The following is a 25,145-nucleotide window of genomic DNA, read 5'->3' on the forward strand; positions in this document are numbered from 1 at the left end:
AGAGGCAGGAGCGACTACCAGCAGAAGGAAGGCGCGACCATAAATGACATGCACAGGGACGGCGCGACTGTGAGTACCAGCGCGAGGAGGCGCGATCGTGACTACCATTGCGAAGCAGGAGCGAGCACAGTCACGGAAAGAGCGAACGCTGTTGAGGGGATAGGCAGGAACGACTACAAGCTTTTCTGCACAAGAAGGCACGACTCTACATCTGGACCGGGGCAGTAGCGAAGAATGAGACATGGTAGGCTAGCACTGCGGTGAATGTAAGGACAGGACACGCGCGATCAGGGTCAGTGGGAGGGCGATGACATGAGAGCCGTGATAAGAATTGTGAGACTGTATAGTAGGGCTAGAACAGGACTCGGAAACATGCCAACCATGCGCAGAACAGTGACACGTGGTGTGTTCTGTTTTCCATTGTGCATGAGCTGATGATCCCATCGCTGTATTCTCGTTGTGGCATCTACATATATTGCTCGTGGCACGACTACAGTACAAGCGTCTCGACTACCTCCGATTCCATCTCCCATATCGTCCCCACTCCGCGTATAGATCCTTCCAGACATCTCTCTGACTCCCATCCATAGACGCATTCATTCCCCTTAATACCTCGACATCCGTCGCATTGAGAACACTGTACAGACCCGGTAACAGTTTCTCCTTGACCTCTGGGCTGATATACCCGTCCAGTGTGGCTTGCGTGTACGTGATTAGGAGGTATTGCGTGTGCAGTGAGACCTGCTGGCGGAGCTGGCGCGTTTCGTCTGTAAGGTTGAGGTTGTTGGCTGTATTGCGGCGCAGAGTGTGGCGGGCTGCGGATGTTGATGGGTCGCAGAGGGTTTGGAGGATACGGGAGAGTTTGGATGCGCTGGTGGGTGGGAGCGTGGTTGTGCTTGTGTGGGATGGTGGGTTGAGCCAGTTGGGGAGGGATGCTAGGAAGACCGCTTTTGAGGGGTAGGTTTCGCGGGTTGTGGTTAGGTGAGCGCGGGTGGGTGGGTAGAAGAGACACTTGAGTAGGTTTTGGAGGGCTGGGATGAGGAGGTGATGGCGGTCTGTGAGACGGCGGCGGTAGCGGGTTAGGAGGGTGAGGATGAGGTTGCAGAGGCGGTCATAGATGTGGTGTGGTCTAGGACTCGTTGCGGCTTTGGTGAGAATCAGCTTGTTAATTGCAGAAGCGAGGAGTGCTATTGAGGCGAGAGTATTGTCGACTATGTTTTGGTTGATCATGGCTGGGTGCTTTTCGAAAATGATTTTGCTAAGCTCCAGTCTCGCAAGAAGCGTCAGCGCGGTGGGTGCTTCTATACGATACTGCAGACTTGCCAGTTGACCGATGATGGAGAGAAGCTCGGGTGATGAAGCGATCTCGTCCGGGGTCAGTGGTTTGACATATCCTGCAGCAAAGAGATAGCTTTGCATCACGGAATCGGGAACCACATGGTCACCGACATCCAGCTTTGCTTCGTGGGTGAGGTCGAGGTATCGCTTCTTGTCTGGTAATTGCTGATGCACTTGTTGATAAGCAGCCAACCTTGCTTGAAGCGCAACACTCTTGCAGCACATCGGTGAAATAAAGTTCGGGTTAAGATTCGCTGCTGCTGCCTTCATTGCAAAGTCAACCTCATGGCTTTTTGCCATATTTTCCAACCTGTTCAAGATGGTTGCATAGACATCACCATCGAGTCTGCCGATGCGTAGGAGCTCATCCAGCAGTCGGGTTGTCTCTAAGCTTTGCTCGGCTTTGTCTTCATCGAGACACATTAGGGCATCAATTAGCTTCCAAGCCTTGAAAGACGACTTTTCGTCCATAAAGGCATCCATTAATGTTTTGCCTGGCTTGACTTTGCAAAGTCGCTTTGAGGCCGCAGTCGCCATTTCGCGGTAGCGCTTCTCGAGCTTGCTGCAAGCCTTTTGAACGTCGTGGTTCGCAGGACTGCTATTGAGGAATGGAATTGATTGGATCACTGTAAGAAGGACGAACCAGTCGTACTGATCAAGTATACCTCCGTTCTTGCGGGAGTCGGCCGTTTTCAGTCTCCGCTTGGCCCAGTCAACTATAGCTGCTTGTTGATCCCCATCAGCAGTCGATGATCGCTTGACAAGCACTTCCGTAATTCGATTTATGCTCTGCGATGCCAAAGCGAGCAGTTCCAGATCGGCGCCGTTCGTCGATACTTCCAAGCAAGAGACGAAAGACGTGAAGCTGCTCTTTAGTGTCGGTGATATAGCGTGCTTGGAGCAGACCGTGCTCAGGAAGCTCATATAGTCAGCGAGGCAAGCATGGGTCATATGCTCGGAGTGTTGCTGAAGCCCGCGGAGCAGCACCTGAACTAACTTATGTGATTGACCCTTGTTAGCGCCACCTGACGACTGCGCGTAAAGGAAGGAAGGTAACCGCTTGGCTTGCTGGCGGTCGTCCTGCCCCTTGACTGCCTCAAGATAGACATCAATCGGATCTACATCAGTCGATGCAAAGATAGCAGTAAGCAAAGCTTCAGCACTTTGCGTAACGCACGACTGTTGTTGTCTTATATGCTTTTTACATCCTTTAATGTAGAATGTGAGTCGCACCACATCTCTGATGAACTGCTGGGAAGATTGGTAGTGAGATAACCAAACTACCGGCACAACAGCAAGTCGTTGCATGATGGCTGACAGCAAGGTTCCTGCGTTGTTCATATTGTCGACGGACCCAGTCCAGGTGGTTGTTTCGTCGACTTGAAAAGCCCCCTCCTCGAGGTGCTTCTCAATCATCATCTTCAAGTCAGACATCGCATTCTCGAACAAGACCCTGCCTCCGTGGACGTTGGCCTCGTACACTGCACAGACAACACCAAAGTAATAAAGTTGCTCTGCTAGAATTGCACGATCCTGCGGTGTCCAGAAGTCTTTGATCGCTGGGAGGGTTTGATCATGCAGCGGCGACGATATCCCGTGAAGATCCAAAGTTTCGTCGGAGCCAAGAAGTGTCTCTGACACGGCAATTACGTCGAGGAGCTTCCATAGCAGCCATCTCTGCCCTTGATAATCGTTCGACCGACGCAGCGCAGCACATGTCGCATCACGAAGCTTTGGCGCATTCTCTGACAAGAATTCCTGAACCAGAGGTACTGATCCTTGTGCTTTCAACATTTGTATACATGTCGTGATGCGAGCGAAGACCCGATGAGTTGGCCCAACTATTGTTGGTAGGCCTTCTAGATCGACCCTAACCGTGCCCAGCATATCCCTGCACAGTGAGGGTGTAGCATAGCGTTGGCACACGGCGGAGAACGTGTCTAGAATGCTCGGATCGTCCCAGACATGCTTCTGGTCATTGAAATCTGGTTTTGCGATGGAGCTGAGGCGGTCGTGGAATGTATCGACCAGTCTTGCTTGCCAGAAACTAATGAATTGAGGAAGCTTTCTAGATTTGCCAACCTCTTCTATAGCCGGTGTGAGAATCTCTTGTACAAGCTGAATGTGCTCATCTGCAGTGGTAGGCCGATGCTCCGTGACCAACGTGCCAAGCTCCTGCAAGAAAGAGGTACCACCTTCAGAGCTTTCAGGCACAAACACAGATGCATTTAGCTTGGTGACTCTTGACAGTACGTCGTATGGTGCGCCCGGGCTACTGTTGAGCACTGCGTGCCGAACGTATGATCGAAGAATTGGTTGTGAAGGCTGGACAGCGGCATCTTGCAACGTGTCAAGGAGTTTCGTTGGAGATGACACTGCCGAAGACCGCTCTTCAGCCTCATCGTACAGACTATCCTTGTGGTCTGATCGGTGCGGCTGGATTAGATACGAAAGACCCATGAATAACGCTTCCAGCCAGATTCTCTCTGCTTTTCGCTTCACCGCATCGGACCGTGGTACAAGTCGAGCAGCTATATTCAAGAGTAACGCAGCTCTTTTGTCGCCATCGGACGATGAGAGACTCTCAGCCGCAGCCTCCAGTCCCTTGACGCTTTCCAATATGAGTGGCATGATCTCCGTTTCTGCAGGTTCGGTCGTCCAGGACTCCCACTTGCTTGCATGCTTTTTGTAGAAGAGCGCTCGGGATGGGATGATAGCATGCATTGCAATCTGTCTTCCAAGAGCGGTTGACGTCGCCGGGTTCGAAATGCTCGTTTGCTGCTGTAGGATAGATAATGCAGGCACCAGGACGTGCTTGTTGAAAGATGCATGGGGATCTTGCTTTGACGAGGAATGCGTAGCAGAGGTGTATGCATGCCATAAACTCAGCCACTCACCGATCATGAGTGGTACTGAACTTGCGACATCGCTACCGTCTTCCTCGTCTGCAACGTTTGAAGCCCGATCCGCCGCCCGTAGGACGCTGCCAACAAGAGACGCTGCAGCCTCGACACTGTCTATCCAATTCGCCGGAGCTCGTCTGGTATCGGAGTCACTGTCGCTAGCTCCCGTCTTCAGAATATGAGCAGCCTTTCCAGCAACGTCCAGAAGGTCATGCAGTCGTTTTCCCGGTGCAGGTGCGCCTCTGCTAATGGATGCTGAAGCTAGCTTCCGTTTCTTGGTAGGCCTTCCGCTTTCTCGATCAGGCGATTCATCGCTAGACGAGCTTCTCGCCTCGGAACTTCCATCCACGAGCCGGAGCACACATCTAATACTTGCATCAAACACACGGCAGAAGCTTCGTTCCACCAAGGTATCCTTCGCAATCGAATCCGGGATGGTTTCGAGTAGGTGTCGGAGCAGCAACCAAGTTCTCTGATCTAGCAGTAGATTCGGATCCTGGCATTCGTTCCCAGCCTTTGCTTTAGTAGCCTGGCTTAATCGTTTGATGAGCCATCTTAGCACCCATTGGTCTCTGAATGCTGCAACATCAATACTAGATGCGTTGATGGGTCGACGTCCAACTCCTACCTGCCCTTGCCACTGTCCAAACCCAATGATTTCCGCGGCGCTGTCCAGAAGCTCGGCTGCTGGCTTGGTGGAATGCTCGAGAGCCGAGAGCGCTTGTTCTGAGGTTTGCGCTGACATTGTGTCAATAGTTGTGCCGTAGCATCATGAATTGGATTAAATTGAAGCCGTAGTCACTCCCAGTGCCCATTAAGTTCGAGAGAGGCTTCTCGTAGAAGCCGTCGGCGCTCTTGCCTCAGCACTGATCTCTACTGCTCGTCCAAGAAAATTATATAGATCAAGCCTGAGGCAGGTACGCTAGCAACACGCTACTCCGATTGGCTGACCCTTTTGGCAGGAGCTCAAGCTCGCGACCTGCAACTTCCTCGTGGATTCAAGAAAACTCGACGACAACGTAGCTACCGCCTCCGAACCCTCCTACGCGCTTCAGAAGGATCTTGGCATTTCGTACGCCCAAATCAACTGCGACGCCCACCATGGCCGACAAGAACGTTTCCGATCCTCCCACAGTCATTCCGAAAACAACAAAGCCAGCGAGCGAAGCTCTGCTAAATGAAAAGGTAAGATGATGCGAGCAAATGGAAGGGGAGCAGCCATCCTTCGCTGTCCGGAAGGGTTTGCAGGAAGCACGTGCTAACAGCTGAATTACAGTGGGATCGCGCATTGTCGAGTCTGGTAATCAGGTCTGGCTTGGGTTTCTCATTTGGTGTGATCTTCTCAGTACTCCTGTTCAAGCGGAGGTCATGGCCTGTCTGGCTAGGAACAGGTTTCGGAGCAGGAAGAGCGTGGGAAGAGGCTGATGGTAGGACTATCAAGGACAACATACGTGGAGATGGACTAACATCGACGACAGCAAACTTCCGACGAGGCGACCGACCAACTGTACAAGATGGACTCCGGAGAATACGCAACGAGAGATGAGCGATCGAGGTCAGCACTTTTAGTCCTTCTGCAAAGGTGGTTCCTGGAAAACGGTGTACATTGTACCTACGCAGGGTGTTCGCAAAAGCATAGGAAAGCGACGGGCTGGTAGTGGCTGCAGCAGAATATACATTGGATGGCCAGCCAACACCTCTTACCGGCTGGTCTTTTCCTGTTCAACCTGTTGACGAAGATTATCCAGCTCCGTCTGCCGCTTTCTCAGATGCGCCTCCAAGCCTTCGATTTGATCTTTGACTAAAGATAAATCGTCACGCAAACGATTTACATCATTACCATTCTTATTTCCACCTTCTTGGTTCAGCTCAACGTACTGTTTTTGCTTGTACTCCAGCATTTGCTGAGCTTCTCGCTTCACCAGCGTCCAGTTCGTCTTGCCGGCTTGCCGTGGACCACCATTCTCCTGCTTCTGCTTGCGACGTCTCTCGGCGCTTGCAAGGGCAGAGTCGTGCTGCTGCTCGAGGTCATTGAGTTCTCGGAGCAACCGAACCTTCTCTAGCTCCTCGTCCTCCGTCACCGTACTGAAGTCTGTGCCTTTCGGCTCATAAGCATTCCCACCGCGACCACCGATTCTTGACAGGTAGGCGTCTCCAAACTTGGCTTTCCTGCCGCTGCTGGTATCCTCATCATATTTGTTCGGTCTGTTTCGCATGCTGTCGAGCTGATAGTCAATCTGATTGTTCTCGAAGCTCGCCCTCAAGCTCGGAGGCACGATTCTCGGTATCCGGAAGCCCTCGTGTCTGTAATTGAGGATATGCAGGAAGGCCAAAGAAGCATCCTTCCCTATTGTGCTTGAACCACTAGTATTGATCAAGTTCCACGCTGACCGAATGTCGGTGTCCGGCACGTCCAGACTCGAATATAAGCTGTGCAGACTCTCGAAGCTGATTTCTCCTCTGCGGTCTTTGTTGGCTGAATATATCTCTTCGTATTTCCTTTTGTCCCCGGGTTTCATGTACCATTCAAAACCGTCCTTGAGACCAGCGTCATCCTCGTCGTCTTCTATCCTCTCAAACCTGTCTGAGCCTGTCCGTACTGCCCGATTTGCAGCTACTAAATGTGATTTGCTCTCCGGGACGAGCCAGTCCGGAAGCTGTGCAGGGACATCCTGGTATTCGCCGTTCACAAGGTCGAATATCAATCGCATTGCAACGCAGAACTCTTCGAAGTCGAGCTCGCCGTCTCCATCCACATCCGCCAGGTCCCAGACTCTTTCCAGCTGGTCATCTCGAAGTTGTGAGTTTCGTAGGACGGATGCTGCCGCTTGGTTGGTGAGGTGTGAGGAGGGTGTCGCAGGCTGTGTGACCAGAGATGCGAATATCTCCCAATATCTGTCTATCTCCCATTTCTCTATGCGCTTGGCTGCCATTGTTGAGGCTCGGGATTGGGTGGTTGCCCTGGCTTGTCGTCTGGTTATTCAGTCGCGATGCTCGAGTAGTGGAAGATCAAGACTGGAGGCTGAGACGTAAGATGGACCAACAAGTCACTGGCGATTCGGCTTCGTCTTAACAGGTCTGTTTGTATGAATAGGCAGATTACAGTACTGTAAGCTCGAAGTTGAGCATGCATAGCCCGGAGCGATCTACAGGCCAAGCTCCGACAGTAACCCAGTTATGCCAAGACTTCCCCGGCTTCGTCTCCTGAAGGTTGAGCTGAACTACTAGTACGTGCCTTACTGTCGCGACCCGGCTCGATGTGATCATCATATTGACCTAGACGCTCTTGCCATGGCCGGTTACTCAAGGCACATATCTACCTTCTGGTTCAATTGGTCCGACTTATTATTTTTGCACGATGTTTAGGAGACGCTTCTTAGCGCATTAAAGTCATCCGCCTCTTCAGCTCGCTCTTGCCCATGTACAGGTGCAAGGCTCCGTACGATGTGCTTGAAAGCGTGACATAAGTTGCGTCTGCATCATGTTGGCGATTACTTCTTCTGGTATCATCACGCAGGAACAATGGATCGCAAGCGCGACTGACCGCAGGTCCGTTCGCAACTGCTCGTCCAGCGCTCAAAGTGTTGACACCCATCCCCAACAGGGTGTTTGGTTGAGCATGCCATATTGCCTAACCATGAACAGGCTGTTTTGGTAATGACGATAATGGCTCCTCGCTGCATTCTCTCAAGGGCTGGACGGGCAAAGGTGAGTCCATCTCTCCACCAGTGAGACCGAATCTTCTAGGTAGGAAAAATCTGGCCTTGTTCTTGCAACTAGCCAGGTGCTGCTTCCGCGCCTGCCTTTTAATTCTAGGTACTTATCTAACATCCGGTCGACGGCGGGTGAGAAGAATGAAGCGACCCCTTCTTTGGCCGGCCGCTACCTTTCTGGCGCTATTGCTGGTACTCCTTGCCTGCCTTTGGCACGATGCCATAAGCTCTCACCAGAACAGCAAACGAGGTACTGCACCGACCAGTATCCTCCAGACCAACGCTTCGGACCTGCTATTGTCCCACGATTATGATAACGTCGCTGCGTCGGAAACGAAAGCAAATTCCCTCGAACCTCGAGTGATTGAACCATATAATCCAAACGACTGGTTCGATTGGATCAACTTTCCAGGCGAGCGTGAGCGCAACATGGTCCTCTCAGCCATGATAGGCTCGGTATCAATGATGATTGAGACTGTCAAGGTGATTCAGCAGAACCCCCTTCATCCATCCTTCCAGCGGTACTTCAGGACCGAAGATCTCCAAATGGTCGTCAAAATCTACGAGAATCTGCTAGCTGTCCTTGGCATGCAAGACTATGAGCATCTGCGGCTATGCTTGCGGGTCAATAAGCTTCAAATATGGTACGGCGATGGCCCAGGTCAGGACTTATGTGCGACCACTGGAGCACACGCCTACAGCTGGGACTACGATGACTCGGGAGGTTTTCCGCACCACTATATCTCTTACTGGTAAGGAGCCAGAGCTCTGTCGTGAATATGCACAAGACATGCCTAACATCCACAGCCGTCCTTTCTTCGCTGTCTACCAGCCATTCGACTTCGTACCTTGTTCTCAAATTGGGCCAAGCTCAGGTAAGCATTGTTTCGCGGCTTTCTGGCATGGTTGGCGCTAACGGGCTTAGATCCTGGAGATAGAAGCACCGGTACGATATGGTCAGCATCTTTGACCACACTCCACGAGATGACGCATTGGGCTGAGCTCACAATCGAGACTGCTCAGCTCGAGATTGACGATGTAGTGATCAAGCGGCCCGACGGCATATTGACCAAGGCTTACGAATCGTTCTATAGCATGCACGTCAAGGACTGGGAAGGGGCAAGGAAGCCAACGACAAATGCCGACTGTTATGTTATGTCGGTCGCAGAGATCTTCTACAGCCACCTTTGCCCGCAGCTTGGTCCATGGCAAGATCCTCCGCCAACGGACAAGATATGGCCACCTACAGCAAATGCTCAGATTCCGAGGAGAATATAGGACCTTGAGGAGATGCTTCGTATATGGTTCTCAAAGGGCACCATGGGACTACTGCTGGGTCCTGATTTATGTGTAGTGAACTCGAGAATAGGAGAGTGCCACATCTTGGTATGTCCTTTGTCTTCCTGCTCTCCATCCTTGTACCATGTTGCCATCCCTCTCAATTTCTCGCATATAGCATGGCAGCAAGAGCTCTTCCACATCCCACCTTCAGCTTTTCATGTATTTGCAGCAGGCCCAACCGTACAGGGAGGCATAGAAGTTTGCTCTTATGCCGTCTACTTTATCTAGAGAATCGCGATGAAACGCTAGGTTCCGAGACTCGTCGCAAAGGCAAAGCGCCTTACATGACCATGTACATATACCAGCTTAGTTTCACCATCATTCCAGCCAACAAGTTCCCCCCACCCAACGGCAGACAGCACGATAACCTGCAACACCATCCACACGCATCCGCTCACTGCTCATACCTCCCGGAATCAAATATCTGCCCCAAATCCGGCGGATCCGCCCACACAGCCCTCCCCGTGCATTTCCCCGACCAAAACACCTCCTGCGCAAAATACACATAATTATCATCATTGCTCAGCGGGTCAAACAAGCCATTCTTATTCCCCAACCACGAGTAATAAGGACCATACGCCTTCGTCTGCCGTCCCGATGGCCTTGTCACAACCTGATCAACGATACTCATTCCGATCTGTGCGTGGCTCAGATCACTCCAGTGCAGGAGCTCGTGAAGCAAGACAGACCCGCCACTCCACATGCCGCGGTGTTCAGGGAAGCCGTTCTCGGCTGTATTGCCAAGCGTGTCGCACTGAATATCGTCGATGCGTCTGTAGTTCTGGAAGAAGTACGGACAGATATTCATGAAGGATTCACCCGGGTTATCAGACTGCACCATATAAGCGCGAAGATCGGGCTGGTTGAGACAGTGACGTGCGGGGTTCCAGGTGTCGTCGTAGAGGATTGGGAGGCGCGGGAGAAGTGAGCATTCGCGTTCTGCGGAGGCGACGCCGAGGACGGCGAGGATGTTGGTTAGGATGGAGCGGACCTTGGGGTGGTCGAGGGGGGTGAAGTAGCGGAGGAAGGAGGGGGCGGCGCCCGGTGGTGGGTTTGCGGATGTTTGGAGGGAGGTTATTGCGGATATGCCGGCGCTGGCGAGGCGGAGGGTGTCGATGAAGGCTGAAATTACGGCGTATTCGTGGGCTTCGGTGGGGAAGCCGTCTTCGAAGTACATGAAGTCTTGCCAGACGTAGGGGGGTGGGGGTGCTTGGGGTGGGTCGTCGCGGAGGGTGAGGTTGATGGTGCTTAGATCAGTTAGGGAGATCTTGTGCGGTGCTTCGCCTTCTAAGGATGAAGTGGCTGCTGCGGAATTTGAGCTATTGAGCCTGGATGCCCCATTGCCACTCACGCTGTCGACGCAGATGGCAATGAGAATGAAAGTCAATGCAACAAGAGGTGTCATGGCGCACAGTTTGGTGTTGTACTTGGAGATCTGCAGGCCTTCGTGGCTTAAGATAACAATAACATCGTACGAAAGACAAAGATAATGTTGTTGAGCTGCGTTTTCTGGTAAAAGCACCCCATCCTTGCTGTTCGCTATGAGTGACAGAAGCGGCCGTCTGCAGCACCAAATGCTGGATGGCAGGCAACACTCTCACTCACAAAGCTGCTGTCGTGATACTCAGTGCAGGCGAAAAGACCTTCTGTATCCGGGTTCAAGCAGTGGTGTTCGGTTGTACGCACGGCCGTCGTTCACACGCTCAAGAGCGGCTTGATCTAGGTCTCGTACACTTTATCGCGAGCTCGGCATAGTAGCACGGAAAGAGCAACGTAGAGCTTGTTTGGCTGGCGGGTGTAGGAATCCGTGCTATGGTATATGTGGTCATCTAGTACGATCTGACAGTGCTGTGAACACTAATCGTCTGCAACTTTTTTATGATACCCAAAAGTATGCCATCGTCCTCAATGTCGCACCTACCACCATCTCTCACTACTCCTTGACACAACCCCTGAACAATTCGAATCATAGGCTGGTACCTCATGTGATACAATCGGTGGTCGGTTCTAGCCACGGTAACAGCATGCCTAATTGCGACAGACACAGTCAGCAAGTACCTTGTGTGAATGCATGCTAGAGTGTGTTGTCAGAGACACAAGGTCTACTTACCTCGCCGCAGTTGCATGGGCATGATTTGTTGGGGCAGTCCACGAACCAATGTGACAGGCATATGTAGCAAAGCTTGGCACACCCCAGATCACCAACGGGACATCCCGTTTGTCGTGCTGCAAGGAGCGGACTTGCTTCTCGTTCGGTAAGGGTCGGACTTGCTTCCCGTTCGACAAGGAGCGGAGTGGCTCCGGCGAGAATGGCGGCTGCTAACACCATGAGGGTCGAGATTTTCATTGTGGTGCTGGGAAGGTTGATCGTGTCAGGGACAATGTAGGCTGGCAGGTGAGTGCTCGTGTATAGAAAGGGACTGTGGACGGTTGGACTAAGGCTGGAGGAATTAGGTTGATGGAAGACCTTTGCCATAGTGAGATGTCAGGTATTTGTAGGCTCTTTGGCATGCTTTTGCATGGGGGCGAACAAACACATTCAACGTGCTGTGTGCCGGTTTAGCAGATCCTTCCTGTTGAAGGTTGCCAACTCAACGCTACATGGGTGTTGAAGTAACATTCGGTAAGTAGAATATGCAAGCTGTGTGGCATTGGCCTGTCTAGACTTGTGGCTCCCGGCTCGTGACGTCCCGCTTCCTCACCGTAAGTCATACGAGGACGTGATGAACTTCGAGGCGCCTTTAGCGCGGCCGTCAGGGATTTGTCCAGACATGAAGGTTAGACGCGTGCTTGGTGCAGGTAAAGAAGATGTCGAGAGGTACTTGCCTCGCGACAAAACTAAGTCCTTCGTTCCACGTATGTAAGCATGACAATCGCGACATAATAGTATGGCTTCCCTCCCCACAATGCACCTATTCGACTCGAGGCGAAGTAGTGCGGAGTAGAAGCGTTGTCAACCAGGCGATGTAACTGCCAACAGGAGGAAGCATGTATACTTGTTAGAGCTAGGCGTAAAAAGGGAATCCTTGAGGAAGCAGAACTATAGCGATTGAACCGAAATGGAGAGCATATTGATACTATCATTCTTCCCGCGGACGTGAAGTTACCAGCAGCAAAATCGGCATACTCATACCAATGGCGAGTTTGGTATGAGAGTATGCTCCTGTCATGTCGACAAAGGAAGGAGCAGTTGCAGTCGGACTTTAGAACGCAAGATGTCCGCCGCCCCGAACCTTAGCCTTACTCGAAACGTGCTAGCGTATATGGACCATTAATGCATCTCGAAATCATCACCATCTGATACCTGAACGCCGCAGTCAGACAGCAGCCTCAACATCAAGAGGGTCATCATCCCTACACCTCAAACCGCGCGAATTACCCAGTCACCTAAAGGTCTCCATCATGGCTGCACCAAACATCCTCAACGCGGTGTCGAAATGGGCGATTCCAGTCTTCGTCGGCATCTCTCTAGGACAAGCTGCGCTTTACGATGTAAGAGGCGGAACTCGAGCAGTCATCTTCGACAGATTGTCTGGTGTCCAAGATCAAGTCGTCAACGAGGGAACACATTTCTTGATACCCTGGCTCCAAAAAGCTATCATCTACGATGTCAGGACGAAGCCACGAAACATCTCGACAACTACTGGTTCCAAGGACTTGCAGATGGTCAGCTTGACTCTCAGAGTGCTACACAGACCGGAAGTCCAAAGACTGCCCAAGATCTACCAGGTGAGCTTCATACAATTCTAGGAGAGTCTGTGGCGACACTAACAGCGGCAAACAGAATCTAGGACAAGATTACGACGAGAGAGTCCTTCCTTCCATCGGTAACGAAGTCCTCAAATCCATCGTCGCCCAGTTCGATGCCGCAGAGTTGATCACCCAACGAGAGGCTGTTTCCCAGCGGATACGTGCCGACCTCTTGAAGCGAGCCCAGGAATTCAACATCGCTCTCGAAGATGTCTCCATCACACACATGACCTTTGGTCGCGAGTTCACCAGAGCTGTCGAGCAGAAGCAGATCGCACAACAAGATGCAGAGAGGGCGAGATTCACTGTCGAGAAGTCCGAGCAGGAAAGACAGGCAAACGTTATTCGAGCTGAGGGTGAAGCTGAGTCTGCAGACATTATCAGCAAGGCTGTGGCCAAGGCTGGTGACGGTCTTATCCAGATCAGAAGGATCGAGGCTTCAAGAGAGATTGCCCACACCTTGGCTGCCAACCCCAATGTCACTTATCTGCCGGGTGGTGAGGGTGGCGCTAATGGCGGCGGGAAGAGCACAAGTCTGCTGCTTGGTCTGAGGAGTTAGAGACAGATGAGCAAGTATAATGGGCGTGAAGGAACCTGGCATATGAGCTGCATGCGATCTGTATAGCGACAAGGGGAACAGTCATGTTTGCGGCGAATCTAACATTCCTCTCTGTAGCACTACCAACACACTTTCGAAAAAGACTTCGAAGTGTCGCCTAACCAAGGTGTTTCTGATCTCTCAAAAATGACGCTCGATCGGTCGCTTTTCGATGTGTTTGTGCTAATGTGCTCAGCAGATGCCGACTAAGCCGTGGTTGTTGCGATGTTTGGGTAGGCAGTAGGAAAGAGGTCATGCTAATCTGGTTGGTAGCAGGCAACACCGTCTTCAAGTACAGGTTCTCAGCCGGCATTGCCCTTTCAGACAGACTCTGGAGGTATAAACCTGCTCATCTTGTCATCAGACAGGCATCACTATCTTCAGTACCACGCCTTTCTAGCGAAATTACCCTTCCCGACCTACAGGTCCTCATAAAACTATGGTTCTGCTCTGTACCAACATCTTCCAAATATTGCTCATCAAGGCAGCAAAGCACTTCGACAACCACGATTGACACTTCGCACAGGGTATATTAAGCTGCCCTGCTGTCCGTCGAAATGGCATTCCTCTTTCCCACCTTCTATACACATAGTTACTGCAAGACTCGAACTCGATCTTACAGCAACACAAGTTCGGTACCAGAGGATAAGACACCTCAACTGAACTTGACCTTACCCTACTAAGCACTCGCTTCCCCCTTACCTACCTACCCTCACTCCCATCTCACAATGTCTTCAACCAACTCCCACTCCACCACCCTCACCTACGCCACATCCACCTACGCCAGCCGCTCCTCAACCAAGGCCGCCGACTCAACCTCGTCGGCCACAACCCTCAACAACAGCAACAACAGCAACAACAACAGCACCAACCCGGCCGCACTCGGCCTAACCCCCTACACAGCCGAGTTCCTCCAAGAACTCCTAACATGGCGCATCCTGCACCTCTACAGCCCATTCATGGGCCCCCACGCCGGCGCCGCGGCATACTTCTACAACGACACGAGTCTGCGGCACATCAACGCCGCCCGCCTCTACGAGCTCTTCACGTCCGAGCGTAAGGCTCGGCGGATCATGAAAGGGGTCCCCGTGCTGTCGAGGTTGGCATGTGCCTACCGCAAATGCAGTCCACAGGCACGTGAAGACGCAGAGGTGTACGAACGCATTGCGCACGTCGCTGCTGATGCTGGCGTGTCGTGCAGCGCGGTTGAGAGAGGTCTCAGACTCCTTCGAGACTTCAGTGAGACATGTTCCAATTCGAACAATACCGGAACAGCAACACCATCCACCACAACCCAGTGGGACGACCTAGCCCTAACCCTCAGCGAAGACCGCCACACTCTTAAAGACTACACAGACGCCACAACCGGTATCCTCCGCCACAGACTCCGATATCTAGGGTTGTCCGTCTCAAACGACATTATTCCCGCCGTGGCCCGCTGCGAGAAGCAGTACTTCGCTAAATTATGCAGATGTTACGCCACGGACTCAGTTACGTATATACTCGCTGCGCCATACCAGAGGAACAGTGACGTCGGTGTACAGATGGTCGTTCATCTGTCTCGATCTAATCTGCGGAAAAGGGGGTGGAAGAGGGTGGTTTCATATGAGGAGGTCCACGCTGAGGATAGGCTGTGGACTGCCGGTACGAGAAATAGAAGCCAGGAATCAAGGGATACATATGGGACGGTGAATGGGTTGAGGAGGATGCCGATGCCCATGCCGGTTAGACAGCATCCGCATGTACGTTGGGCTGGTATGCCCGAAACAGAAACGCTTGTTGACCCGTTACGGCGGATGAAAGTTGGGGAGGAATTTGGTGGGGTGCAGAGAGATTCGGGTGCTTTTATGTATTGATTGGATCAGCTCTTGGGATTGGAAGGGCTAGCGAGGTATGCTGCGGTGGGCGGCATGACCGGACCGGAACAATACCAGAGACACATGACCCAAGTGTGACGGACTCAGGCACATCGGGAAAACAGCGCACGACTTGTTCGAGTTCGCCTTGCTTCAGGCGCTAAGATGGTGGTAACGAAGGCACAACTCATGGTGGAGGAGCTACAATTTATGGTACAGGGAGGAAAGCACGAGGGTTACATGTGGAGGACAAGGACGATCAGCGGGATCTGTGCTGGGAAAGCACAATATGTTTATGACGTGGAACGGGAACGGTTTTCAGCAAGCACAGCAGGTGTACGGTATCCAAGCATTGAGATGGCACATTATACAGCAGCTCATCAGGGCACATTGTCTGGTTAGGCAGGGATAGAATACTGATAGCTTGAACAAATGTCTTATACAACATTGTATCGTGGCTTAGCCGCTTCTTTGACTCGTTCGCAATATAGCACATCGTGTTTAAGGTTTGACGTCTCTCTGACGCATCAGAGATATCGCCTTCGCAGCACGAGCCTACGTAAGTCCTCCTACAGCAAGTGCGGCGAGGCCGATGCTGTTCTCTGCATGCAAACTGCGAAGGGCCGTGCTGGGGTGTGCTCGAACGGCGCGGAGACTGAGAACAGTCTGTAGCGAAGAGCACGTAAGAGCACGTAAGCTAGCTGCGTACTTCTTGCTCCTGTTCATGCTTCATTTAAGCTTGCCCTCCCTCTCCTCCTCCTCAACCTCCTCTTCCACGTCCTTCGAAACCACGAATCCACCACCAAGCAAAATAGCCGGCTCCTCAATATTCTTATGCTCATAGCTCAGTGTCCCCACCCCACCAGCCTCCATGATAAACCTCGTCTCAGCAAGCGGCTTCTCAACCCACCTCATTGCAAACGCTCTTAGAATATGTCCATGCGCCACAACGACGACATCGCCTGAGCACCCGTCTTCGAGCTGCCCCTCCATATACCGCTCATGGTGCTCTTTCCGAATTTCGTCAATCAGCGCATCTACACGTCGAATCACATCCTCCGGGCTCTCACCTCCAGGACATCCATCGCGCCAAATATCCCATGTCCCCAGACCTGCTTCGGACCTCTGCTTCTTGATTTCTTTGGATGTAATACCCTCGTAGTCACCGTAGTCCCACTCGCGTATCTTGTCTGTTATTGTGACCTTTGCGTTCGTGTGTCGGGCAGCGTTGACGGTGGTGTTCGAGGGTGCGGAGGAGGAATCTTTCCACGGGTAGGGGGATTCGCAGCCGATATTGAGGAGCTCAAGGGTGCGTTGGGAGCGGTGCATGGGTGAGACGTAGCTATGAGGTGGATTAGCTTTGGTTCGCTTCCACTGGATTGATTTGTTGCGTTGGTCGACCAGTATCGTGGTAGCCTTACATGTGCTTTAGCTGCTTTGGCACAATAAGCCTGTCTTGTCCGACTAGGGCTTTGCCTGTTGCTCGGACTCGCTTCTCGCCATTTGCTGTGAGTGGAATGTCCGAGTTTCCGGTGTGCTTTCCGGACAACGACCATTCGGTCTCGCCATGGCGGATAATGAAGCAGCGAGGGGTAGTCATGGCTAGCGGTGATACAGCTGTGGCTCTGCTTCCGAGACTTCGTCTGGCATGTAAGCTCAAGTAGTGCTGCTTGTAAGCTCAGTAATAAGAATGCAGGTACAATCAATTGACAGGCGCGAAGAGGAAGGAGCACTCGTGGGTAAATCAGGGCAAGAAGGAGCTTGAACCTGTGAATGATGGTGTGCGATCATAGTCAGCATTTTCATGTTTACTGAACGGCCGATGACGACCGACAAGCATGGAAGAGAAGACAAATTCGATGTCATGGTGGAAGTATGTGGCTCGCTTGGTGCCCACATGAGGGTGGAAGACGAATTTGAACGCGATTAGGTAAGCTACAGACCCCACAAGTTCCCAGCACGTTGAATCCAAGATGGGGACTTGTGAGCAATCATCACTAAAGGCCTGCCACTGAGGGATAGGCAATATAAATCCTGCCTCGGAAGTCGGCGTGGACGATGCTACAAGATTTCTATCATATTGATTTTCAGTGCTCGAAGCACCCTCACTTTGAACGCAGTTTTGACTTCGTGGAAGTCTGATTGTACGAAAAGCATTGCCACAGAACTATTTCTCATTGGACGTAACAGGCGACAGTAGTCCCATGTCTTGTCGTCCGATCGTGGAAGATGAGTGCTGTGGCTGCCGGATTTGCGTGTCTGGCAAGCTGCGGTATAGAGGTCCATGTTCTAGGTACCAGTCAGTACCTTAATGCGAAATGAGCACGATGGTGTAGATAGTGAGATTTATCAGACAGCAGTTGGTACAATTTTTGCTTCCACATTTGTGTTCAGAACAGGTCTGTGTGAAAATGGATGTCATCATTTGGAGGGGTGAGAGGTGGGAGGAGACAGAGGATATGCTTACCTGCACTAAGATGTGATGCTGACCAACAGCAATTAGGGCGTTAATGACGGTCGGGAGAAGTCGAAGGAGTTGTCCAGGAATATAAGCTGAATCTGTCGCCCCATCTCATCTTCAGTTGTCCATCTTTGGCTTCTTAAAGAAGCTCTCGAGCCGTTTCTGCTTATCATCAGACGCACTGGACCCAACACCACCTCTGGTACGCTTCAGGTTTACGAGGTGCTCCTTGCTGTTCATAGCAAATACTTTCATGGTCGCATTGAGCTTAGCAGCTGGGGCCTCAGGCACGTCAGGAATAGTTGGTGTGGGCTGCTCTTTTGGCTTCACAACGGGCTGCTGTCGAATCTCGAGCTCCAGAAAACCTGTATTGGACCAGGCTGGCATGTACTCCAGAGGTCTGCCTGGGCCTGGAGGAGCCACATCAGGGCCCAATGACACACTTGCAGGCTTGAACCTGAGAAGCAGCATCTTCCAAAGAGCGGCCAGAAAGAGACCATGCGAGACCACTGCCACTTGAAGTTCAGGTTCCTCGTCCGCGGCAAAAAGAGGAAATAGATAGTCGTCCAAGAATGTATCAGCTCTCAGCTTCAGAGCTTCGGTTGTTTCTTTCGGTTTGAAGTCCGAATCATCAGGACTTGGGTCTTTTACTCGAGCATCTTCGGATCGACTCCAAGGGAGAAGTTCGAAGGACCCAAAATCTTGTTCTCTCAATAAGCTTAGGGTGATCGGAGAGATCTCTAGGTCCTTGTCCTCGCTGGTCTGCGCTTCACATATCTCTCGTGCTGTTCGAAGAGCTCGTTGTAGATCAGATGCAAAGACCTGGGTAAATCGAAGCTGCCTCTTCTTGATGAGATAGGTGCCCAGCTTTTGTGCCTGGATCAGCCCATGATTGGTCAATCGACTATCTGTAATCCCAGCGAGCAGTCCAGCGACGTTATGTTCTGTCTCGCCATGACGGATGAGCAACAGTCGCATCTGCTGTCATGAATGCTGTTAGGCTTACCCAGAGGCAAGTGTTTGGTTTTACTGAGCTGTGGAAAAGAAATGCCATCGCAAAACGGAAAACAAATCGGCGAGCGAGATTTCGGGACGAGTGGAGATCGCAGTTTGTGGTGTTTGTCCGCAAGGCTCAGGAAATTGCTGGCATCAACCAAGCGCATCGCAACTGCTTGCTGTCGCATCGAGAACACGGTCATTGTAACATATCTTTCAAGCCACCGTGAGAAGACAGAAACCTTTCACTAGCTCCCTTCTACCGCTTCAGATTCGAGACCACTACCGCAGATATGGATGCGTACGTTGAAGAAGCAGCCTCTACGCACAGCCTTGACTGACAGGACTAGACTCAACCCCAAGGAGCAGCAAGAGCTTAGCTCTCGCATGGAGAAGAAGCAGATGAAAGAATTCATGACTGTGCGATAAGAAGACACGAGTAGGGAATGGAGCTTTGCTGACGAAGTGCTCTAGATGTACTCAAAATTGGTCCAGCGTTGCTTCGACGACTGCGTGAACGACTTCACCACAAAGTCACTTATCTCCAGGGAAGAAGGTTGCACAATGCGCTGCGTAGAGAAGTGGATGAAGGGGTCAGAAAGACTAGGACAGCGCTTCCAAGAGCAGAACGCAAGCATGATGCAGCAGGGAGGGCTTCCCGGAAGATAAAGACGTCTTGCATATGTCTGGCCATTTGTGTGTGAATACTGTACAACACTTCCAAAGTTGCGCCCGTTGCTCAGATCTCTCCGGAAGCGTTTTCAATAATGCTAGATATGAGAACACTGTCGATGGTGGTTGCACCCTACCGGTCTGGTCTCATCGGCGACACTTGGTGTCATGTGCGGTAGGTATCGGCAAGCGCAGGATCCTCTTTCTGGACAAATGTACCATATCTACAGCGAGCGCCAGCAACGAGTCTCATGTTCATGGACCGGGAAAGTATTTCCCAAACAGGAAAGGGTGCATTCGGAGACTTCAATCGTTCATGCGAGGCATGTTTCCAAACATACATACAACAAACTGGATATCTGAACATAGTGTACATCCACGTTGAGACCTACTTTAGCGATCGGAATATGAACAATCTGACTTGTCTTGTCTAGTGAACGGCTGCGGTCCCGAAAGAACTCCGATAGCAGAATGTGCCGGATACCTAACCCTCAGCATCCCCGCGAGTTGACGCGGGGACTCGTCTGGAATTATATCATAGCCCAAAACAATTAATTGATTTCATTTGAATGAGCTGACCCTTTTCACACTTTGAGTTGCATATTTACAAGACCAACAATTACAGAATTCATCATGCCTGCCGATACAGTTGGAAAGGTAAGCAAGCACGACCGTATCCATGCTGGAAAGCGACTGACTTGAGGTATCTAGACAATCACATGCAAGGTAATCCATGCCGTTCCTCCGAAACAAGAAAGCTGTTGCTCACACTAGGTAGGCGGCAGTCGCCTGGGAGGCCGGCAAGGACCTCACTATTGAAGATATCGAAGTCGAAGCCCCCAAAGCGCATGAAGTGCGCATCGAAATTTACTATACTGGTGTCTGCCATACTGGTGAGTACATCTTGGAGATGTCAGTGATCTGCTTGTGCTAAAGTCACCAGATGCGTACACTCTGTCGGGTAAGGACCCAGAGGGTGCATTCCCAATTGTACTTGGTCACGAGGGTGCCGGTATCGTCGAGTCTGTTGGCGACGATGTGACATCTGTGAAGCCTGGCGACCATGTTATTGCCCTCTAGTGAGTCCGTTGCCAGAAGGATAAGGCCTCCAACTAACCCCTCGTAGCACACCGGAATGCAAAGAGTGCAAGTTCTGCAAGTCGGGCAAGACGAACCTCTGCGGCAAGATTAGAGCTACACAAGGAAAGGGTGTCATGCCAGATGGCACATCGCGCTTCAAGTGCAAGGGAAAAGATCTGCTACACTTCATGGGCACCTCGACCTTCTCCCAGTACACAGTTGTGGCAGACATCTCCGTTGTTGCGATCAAGGACCCTGCGCCAATGGACCGAACCTGCTTGCTTGGCTGCGGTATCACCACTGGTTACGGTGCGGCTGTCATCACAGCCAACGTCGAGGAGGGCTCAAACGTGGCCGTCTTCGGTGCGGGCTGTGTCGGTCTCTCTGTTATCCAGGGTGCCGTTAAGAACAAGGCAGGCAAGATTATCGTCGTGGATACAAATGACAAGAAGAAGGAGTGGGCAGAGAAATTTGGTGGCACAGACTTTGTCAACCCAGCCAAGCTGGGTGACCAGAAGATTCAAGATAAGCTCGTTGAGATGACAGATGGTGGCTGCGATTATACCTTCGACTGCACTGGTAACGTCCAGGTAATGCGAGCCGCGCTCGAGGCCTGCCACAAGGGTTGGGGTCAATCCATTATCATTGGGGTCGCTCCTGCTGGTGCCGAGATTTCGACGCGGCCGTTCCAGCTCGTCACTGGTAGACAATGGAAGGGCTGTGCCTTTGGTGGTGTCAAAGGACGAACTCAGCTTCCAGGCTTGGTCAAGGACTACCAGGATGGTAAGCTGAAGGTCGACGAGTTCATCACACACAGACAACCACTGGCCAAGATCAATGATGCTTTCCACGACATGCACGCAGGTGACTGCATCCGATGCGTGGTCAACATGCGCGAGGCTTGGTGAGTTACCCGATGGCGTCCAGACATTTCCCAGCTAAACCATATGACTAGACTACACTCGGGCCCCACGACTTCATCAAAGCTTTAAAGGCCGATCTTGCCATCAGGTCGCTCGAAGCAAGCCTGGCAGGGATGCTTGAGCTGCCGGTACAGATCAGGAGGAATTTGGCATAGCATTGTCACTGGCAAGGCAGGATGGAGGAAGGGTCAAGTATCGGCGTTTCGATGTCAAGCACAAATGTACCTTGGTAGTAAAAAGTAAAGCCTGTACATTTATCCATGTTAATTGGCCTTGCAGCATCTTCAAGACCGGCCAACACGCATATTGCTTCTCCGGGATACTATGTCGACCAGCTTTGCAACACCAAAACCTGGATGTGGCTTGCAGGTACAACTTCTACTTCTGGCCTCAAAGAGCGGTGGACACATGCTGATTGTCATACCTGATCTCTTGGGTTGCAGGCTAGGATCGTTGTGAAGCCCAAGCTGCCGCAAATCATCCCCTTTTAGACTCAATCATGGTTCCATCATGCGCGTTTTAGGCAGGCTAGAGCCCAATTTGTCACAGACTTGTTGCGCAACGTGTCTCAAATTGTCCAAGCTTGAACGCCACCAGCGGCCACGCGTGCATTGTCAGGTCACATTCGTCACAGCCGCGGTCATAACCCCATCTAGACTTTTTGTTCAACTCTCCGGTCCGTGCTGAAACCATACCGCATGTTCGGAGGAAGCGAGGTCAGCCATGACTTGTCACGATCTAGCTTCAAGCGCTGCAGGAGGCTTCGACGCGAAAACCAGATCTCTATCATGGTTTTCTACTTCCAACATGTCGCAGTGTAGGACTGACTGATTCCGGTCGTCGGCAAAGACTCTGTCGACACCCTCCTCACCTAAACTTCTTTGTCCGCTTGTCATTCCAATCTCGTGCTCACTTCGCGATTTGCCAGTCTCTACCTGCGTGTATCACCATGGCGAACGACAAGGATCATCTAAAACCGCTTCTCCAAGCAGAGCGTGGACACGGAGAGAAAAATGTATCATATAGCAGCACCGCGATGGCACGCCCAAATGCTCAAGATCCATTTCCACTGCGTGAGTACCCGCAAGAGTGCTGGGAATCCCGCTAACAGATCAGCGACCTTTACACAAGCAAGAACAGTCGGCAAGCGGAAACTGCCACAAGCCATCGCTCATCGAGGCTACAAAGCCGAATGTCCGGAGAACACAATGTGCGCCTTCAAAGCAGCGCTTGAGAAAGGTCGAGCACATGCCATCGAAACCGACATCCACCTTACGAAGGACAACGTGGTTGTCCTCTCCCACGATCCAGATCTCAAACGCTGCTTTGGCCGGACCGAACGAATCATAGATTGTGACTGGGCCTTCCTCAGCCAGCTCCGGACCACGAAAGCACCGTACGAGCCTATGCCGCGACTACGGGATTTGCTCGAGTATATATCTCAGCCATCATTGCAGGATGTCTGGATTCTGCTCGACATCAAACTCGACAACGACTCCGAGAACGTCATGAGGCTGATAGCTGACACACTCGCATCTGTTGACCCGGGCAGGAACCCATGGCAGAACAGAGTCGTGCTTGGCATATGGGCAGCGAAGTACCTGTCACTCTGCGTCAAATACCTTCCCAACTTCCCAGTGGCATATATCGGTTTCTCTACCTTTTATGCGCGGCAATTCCTCAAGGTGCCACATGTCGGGTTCAACATATTCCAGAAGACTCTCCTTGGGCCAATCGGCTCACGCTTCATCCGTGATGTTCAGAAGCAGAATAGACCACTGTATGTTTGGACCGTCAACGAAGCAAACATGATGAAGTGGTCGATCAAGAAGAGTGTGGATGGAGTCATTACAGATGATCCGAAGCTTTTCAACGAAGTGTGCGACGAGTACGACGATGAGCGCGTTACTGTGCAAATCACTTGGTCTCAGTGGTTATATAGCTTCTGGTTGTTTATCTTGGTGGCACTATTCTCGATACCACTCAAGCATCGACTTCCAGGTTCGGCCGATACATTCCTAGCAAATCAAAAGCTGAAAGAGAGAGCAAGTCTGATGCTTGGGGCATGATCTAGCAGCACAGTATCTACGATGACGGCAAGTCCGAGACGAATACAGCAGCATCATCGGAGGCAACAGCACTTGTGCATTTACAAGACTCAACGAACTGATGACTCCAGCGATCATCCTAATCTTGCACGTTTGACACAACACAGCTTACCTGCCCAAATTCTCCAGGTTCATTATCTTCTTACCACCTTGATATTGGCCGTCCACCAAAGGAGTCGTACCAGGCGTCCCATCACGCGGCAACTCCTTCAGCCAGCCCCACATAGCTTTGCTTTTATACTTCTTCTCCTTCCAATCGTTGACGGTCTGCCCGCTTTCCAGCTTCGGCAGGATTTCGCCAAGCGTCGGATCATGCGCAATTGTTACGAAGACGTTAGGATTCGCGTCGAGAGCTTGGAGTTTTGAGATGGTCTCCAGAGCTTGAGGCTGATCGAGATAGAAGGACCCCGCGTCTGTCGATGGCACATAGAACGGGGTTTTGCAAGACTGGTCCTTCTCTTGCACTCGAGGATGGTGGTTTGTCCACAGTGTACATGGACATGGTAGCGATACTGAATCAGGAAGCTTCGTCTCGCTGGAACGAGTGAATGTCTCCGGTATGGGGTTCGCTTCTGTCGGTCGGAGCACACCGGGGAAATGGCAACTGTCACCTCCGAGCAGCATAAATGTATCGTCTTCGCCATTCTGACCGATAGTGGTGCGGACGAAGGCGGTCATGTGCTCCGTGGTATGGCCTGGAGAATGGAGCAGGTACATGCTTCCATCGCCAAAATAGTCGAAGGCTTTCAGGCCTGCAATCTCCTTGTCGAAGACCTTCGCCTCCAGCTCGACGACCTCCCGGCCCTCAAACTCGTATGCGTGGTAGACAGAGTCCTGGTTCTCCGGATAGAACGTGCCGAAGTTCTTCTTCCAGTCAGGTCCGAAGACACCCTTGGTGCTCTTGGGGAAGAGCGACATATCACCGGTGTGGTCGAAGTGCCAATGGCTCAATATTGCAGCACTGATCTTCTCGAGATCAATGTCGTTGGCCTTCAGAACACTAGGCACATCGTTCTCGACATTGATGCCAGGTAGTGCAGCCTTGACTGTTTTGACGATGGTAGGTGTAGAATTCTCCCAGTCTTTGCGCATTCCTAGGTCGAAGAGGATATGTTCACCTGTTTTGCCATTGATGATGAGCCAGGAATAAGTGGGAAGATTGAGGTATTCGTGGCCGGTCCACGCTGGTTCAATAAGGACTTTGGAGGCCGCTACCATGTTGCAGCCTGTATCTATCATGAAGACCTGACATGTTGTGTCGCCCTCGGGGAGCTTTGACGAATCCATTTGGCTACAGTGGTGATCTCGAGTTGCAAAGAAAGTTGTGTTTGCTGCAATAGTTCGGAAGGGTGTAAGGGTATTTATGTACAGGGGTTGAAGTCCTTATGGAACGCCTGTACCACAAA

General features: G+C 51.6%; 12 protein-coding genes across 12 annotated transcripts; 6 read left to right on the forward strand and 6 right to left on the reverse strand.

Moving 5' to 3' along the window:
- Window positions 1-510: 510 nt before the first annotated feature.
- Window positions 511-4,986, reverse strand: PMZ80_003215 (uncharacterized protein; the record flags this gene model as incomplete). Its single annotated transcript, XM_064871644.1, has 1 exon — window positions 511-4,986. One exon carries the CDS (start codon window positions 4,984-4,986, stop codon window positions 511-513), a length of 4,476 nt encoding a protein of 1,491 aa, XP_064732024.1.
- Window positions 4,987-5,342: 356 nt separating this feature from the next.
- On the forward strand, window positions 5,343-5,787 carry PMZ80_003216 (uncharacterized protein; the record flags this gene model as incomplete). Its single annotated transcript, XM_064871645.1, has 3 exons — window positions 5,343-5,426; window positions 5,518-5,668; window positions 5,720-5,787. The coding sequence occupies 3 exons, from the start codon at window positions 5,343-5,345 to the stop codon at window positions 5,785-5,787; spliced, it is 303 nt and encodes a 100-aa protein (XP_064732025.1).
- Window positions 5,788-5,941: 154 nt separating this feature from the next.
- On the reverse strand, window positions 5,942-7,174 carry END3 (endocytosis defective- protein; the record flags this gene model as incomplete). Its single annotated transcript, XM_064871646.1, has 1 exon — window positions 5,942-7,174. The coding sequence occupies one exon, from the start codon at window positions 7,172-7,174 to the stop codon at window positions 5,942-5,944; it is 1,233 nt and encodes a 410-aa protein (XP_064732026.1).
- A 1,209-nt stretch (window positions 7,175-8,383) lies between these two features.
- On the forward strand, window positions 8,384-9,232 carry PMZ80_003218 (uncharacterized protein; the record flags this gene model as incomplete). The annotated part of the gene is made up of 3 exons (XM_064871647.1): window positions 8,384-8,706; window positions 8,762-8,829; window positions 8,880-9,232. The coding sequence occupies 3 exons, from the start codon at window positions 8,384-8,386 to the stop codon at window positions 9,230-9,232; spliced, it is 744 nt and encodes a 247-aa protein (XP_064732027.1).
- A 457-nt stretch (window positions 9,233-9,689) lies between these two features.
- PMZ80_003219 (uncharacterized protein) lies at window positions 9,690-10,700 on the reverse strand (the record flags this gene model as incomplete). The annotated part of the gene is made up of 1 exon (XM_064871648.1): window positions 9,690-10,700. The coding sequence occupies one exon, from the start codon at window positions 10,698-10,700 to the stop codon at window positions 9,690-9,692; it is 1,011 nt and encodes a 336-aa protein (XP_064732028.1).
- Window positions 10,701-12,697: 1,997 nt separating this feature from the next.
- Window positions 12,698-13,604, forward strand: PHB1 (Prohibitin-1, subunit of the prohibitin complex (Phb1p-Phb2p); the record flags this gene model as incomplete). Its single annotated transcript, XM_064871649.1, has 2 exons — window positions 12,698-13,024; window positions 13,080-13,604. 2 exons carry the CDS (start codon window positions 12,698-12,700, stop codon window positions 13,602-13,604), a joined length of 852 nt encoding a protein of 283 aa, XP_064732029.1.
- A 767-nt stretch (window positions 13,605-14,371) lies between these two features.
- PMZ80_003221 (uncharacterized protein) lies at window positions 14,372-15,499 on the forward strand (the record flags this gene model as incomplete). Its single annotated transcript, XM_064871650.1, has 1 exon — window positions 14,372-15,499. One exon carries the CDS (start codon window positions 14,372-14,374, stop codon window positions 15,497-15,499), a length of 1,128 nt encoding a protein of 375 aa, XP_064732030.1.
- A 729-nt stretch (window positions 15,500-16,228) lies between these two features.
- SHB17 (Sedoheptulose 1,7-bisphosphatase) lies at window positions 16,229-17,099 on the reverse strand (the record flags this gene model as incomplete). Its single annotated transcript, XM_064871651.1, has 2 exons — window positions 16,229-16,841; window positions 16,921-17,099. 2 exons carry the CDS (start codon window positions 17,097-17,099, stop codon window positions 16,229-16,231), a joined length of 792 nt encoding a protein of 263 aa, XP_064732031.1.
- A 978-nt stretch (window positions 17,100-18,077) lies between these two features.
- On the reverse strand, window positions 18,078-18,938 carry PMZ80_003223 (uncharacterized protein; the record flags this gene model as incomplete). The annotated part of the gene is made up of 1 exon (XM_064871652.1): window positions 18,078-18,938. One exon carries the CDS (start codon window positions 18,936-18,938, stop codon window positions 18,078-18,080), a length of 861 nt encoding a protein of 286 aa, XP_064732032.1.
- A 1,323-nt stretch (window positions 18,939-20,261) lies between these two features.
- On the forward strand, window positions 20,262-21,616 carry FDH1_2 (formate dehydrogenase (NAD+); the record flags this gene model as incomplete). The annotated part of the gene is made up of 5 exons (XM_064871653.1): window positions 20,262-20,285; window positions 20,340-20,354; window positions 20,407-20,521; window positions 20,572-20,707; window positions 20,755-21,616. 5 exons carry the CDS (start codon window positions 20,262-20,264, stop codon window positions 21,614-21,616), a joined length of 1,152 nt encoding a protein of 383 aa, XP_064732033.1.
- A 964-nt stretch (window positions 21,617-22,580) lies between these two features.
- On the forward strand, window positions 22,581-23,700 carry PMZ80_003225 (uncharacterized protein; the record flags this gene model as incomplete). The annotated part of the gene is made up of 2 exons (XM_064871654.1): window positions 22,581-22,704; window positions 22,748-23,700. The coding sequence occupies 2 exons, from the start codon at window positions 22,581-22,583 to the stop codon at window positions 23,698-23,700; spliced, it is 1,077 nt and encodes a 358-aa protein (XP_064732034.1).
- A 147-nt stretch (window positions 23,701-23,847) lies between these two features.
- Window positions 23,848-25,026, reverse strand: PMZ80_003226 (uncharacterized protein; the record flags this gene model as incomplete). The annotated part of the gene is made up of 1 exon (XM_064871655.1): window positions 23,848-25,026. One exon carries the CDS (start codon window positions 25,024-25,026, stop codon window positions 23,848-23,850), a length of 1,179 nt encoding a protein of 392 aa, XP_064732035.1.
- Between the last annotated feature and the right edge of the window lie 119 nt (window positions 25,027-25,145).

The sequence above is a fragment of the Knufia obscura genome (assembly GCF_036327395.1).
Source record: "Knufia obscura strain CCFEE 5817 isolate CBS 148926 chromosome Unknown scaffold_3, whole genome shotgun sequence".
Lineage (NCBI taxonomy): Eukaryota > Fungi > Ascomycota > Eurotiomycetes > Chaetothyriales > Trichomeriaceae > Knufia > Knufia obscura.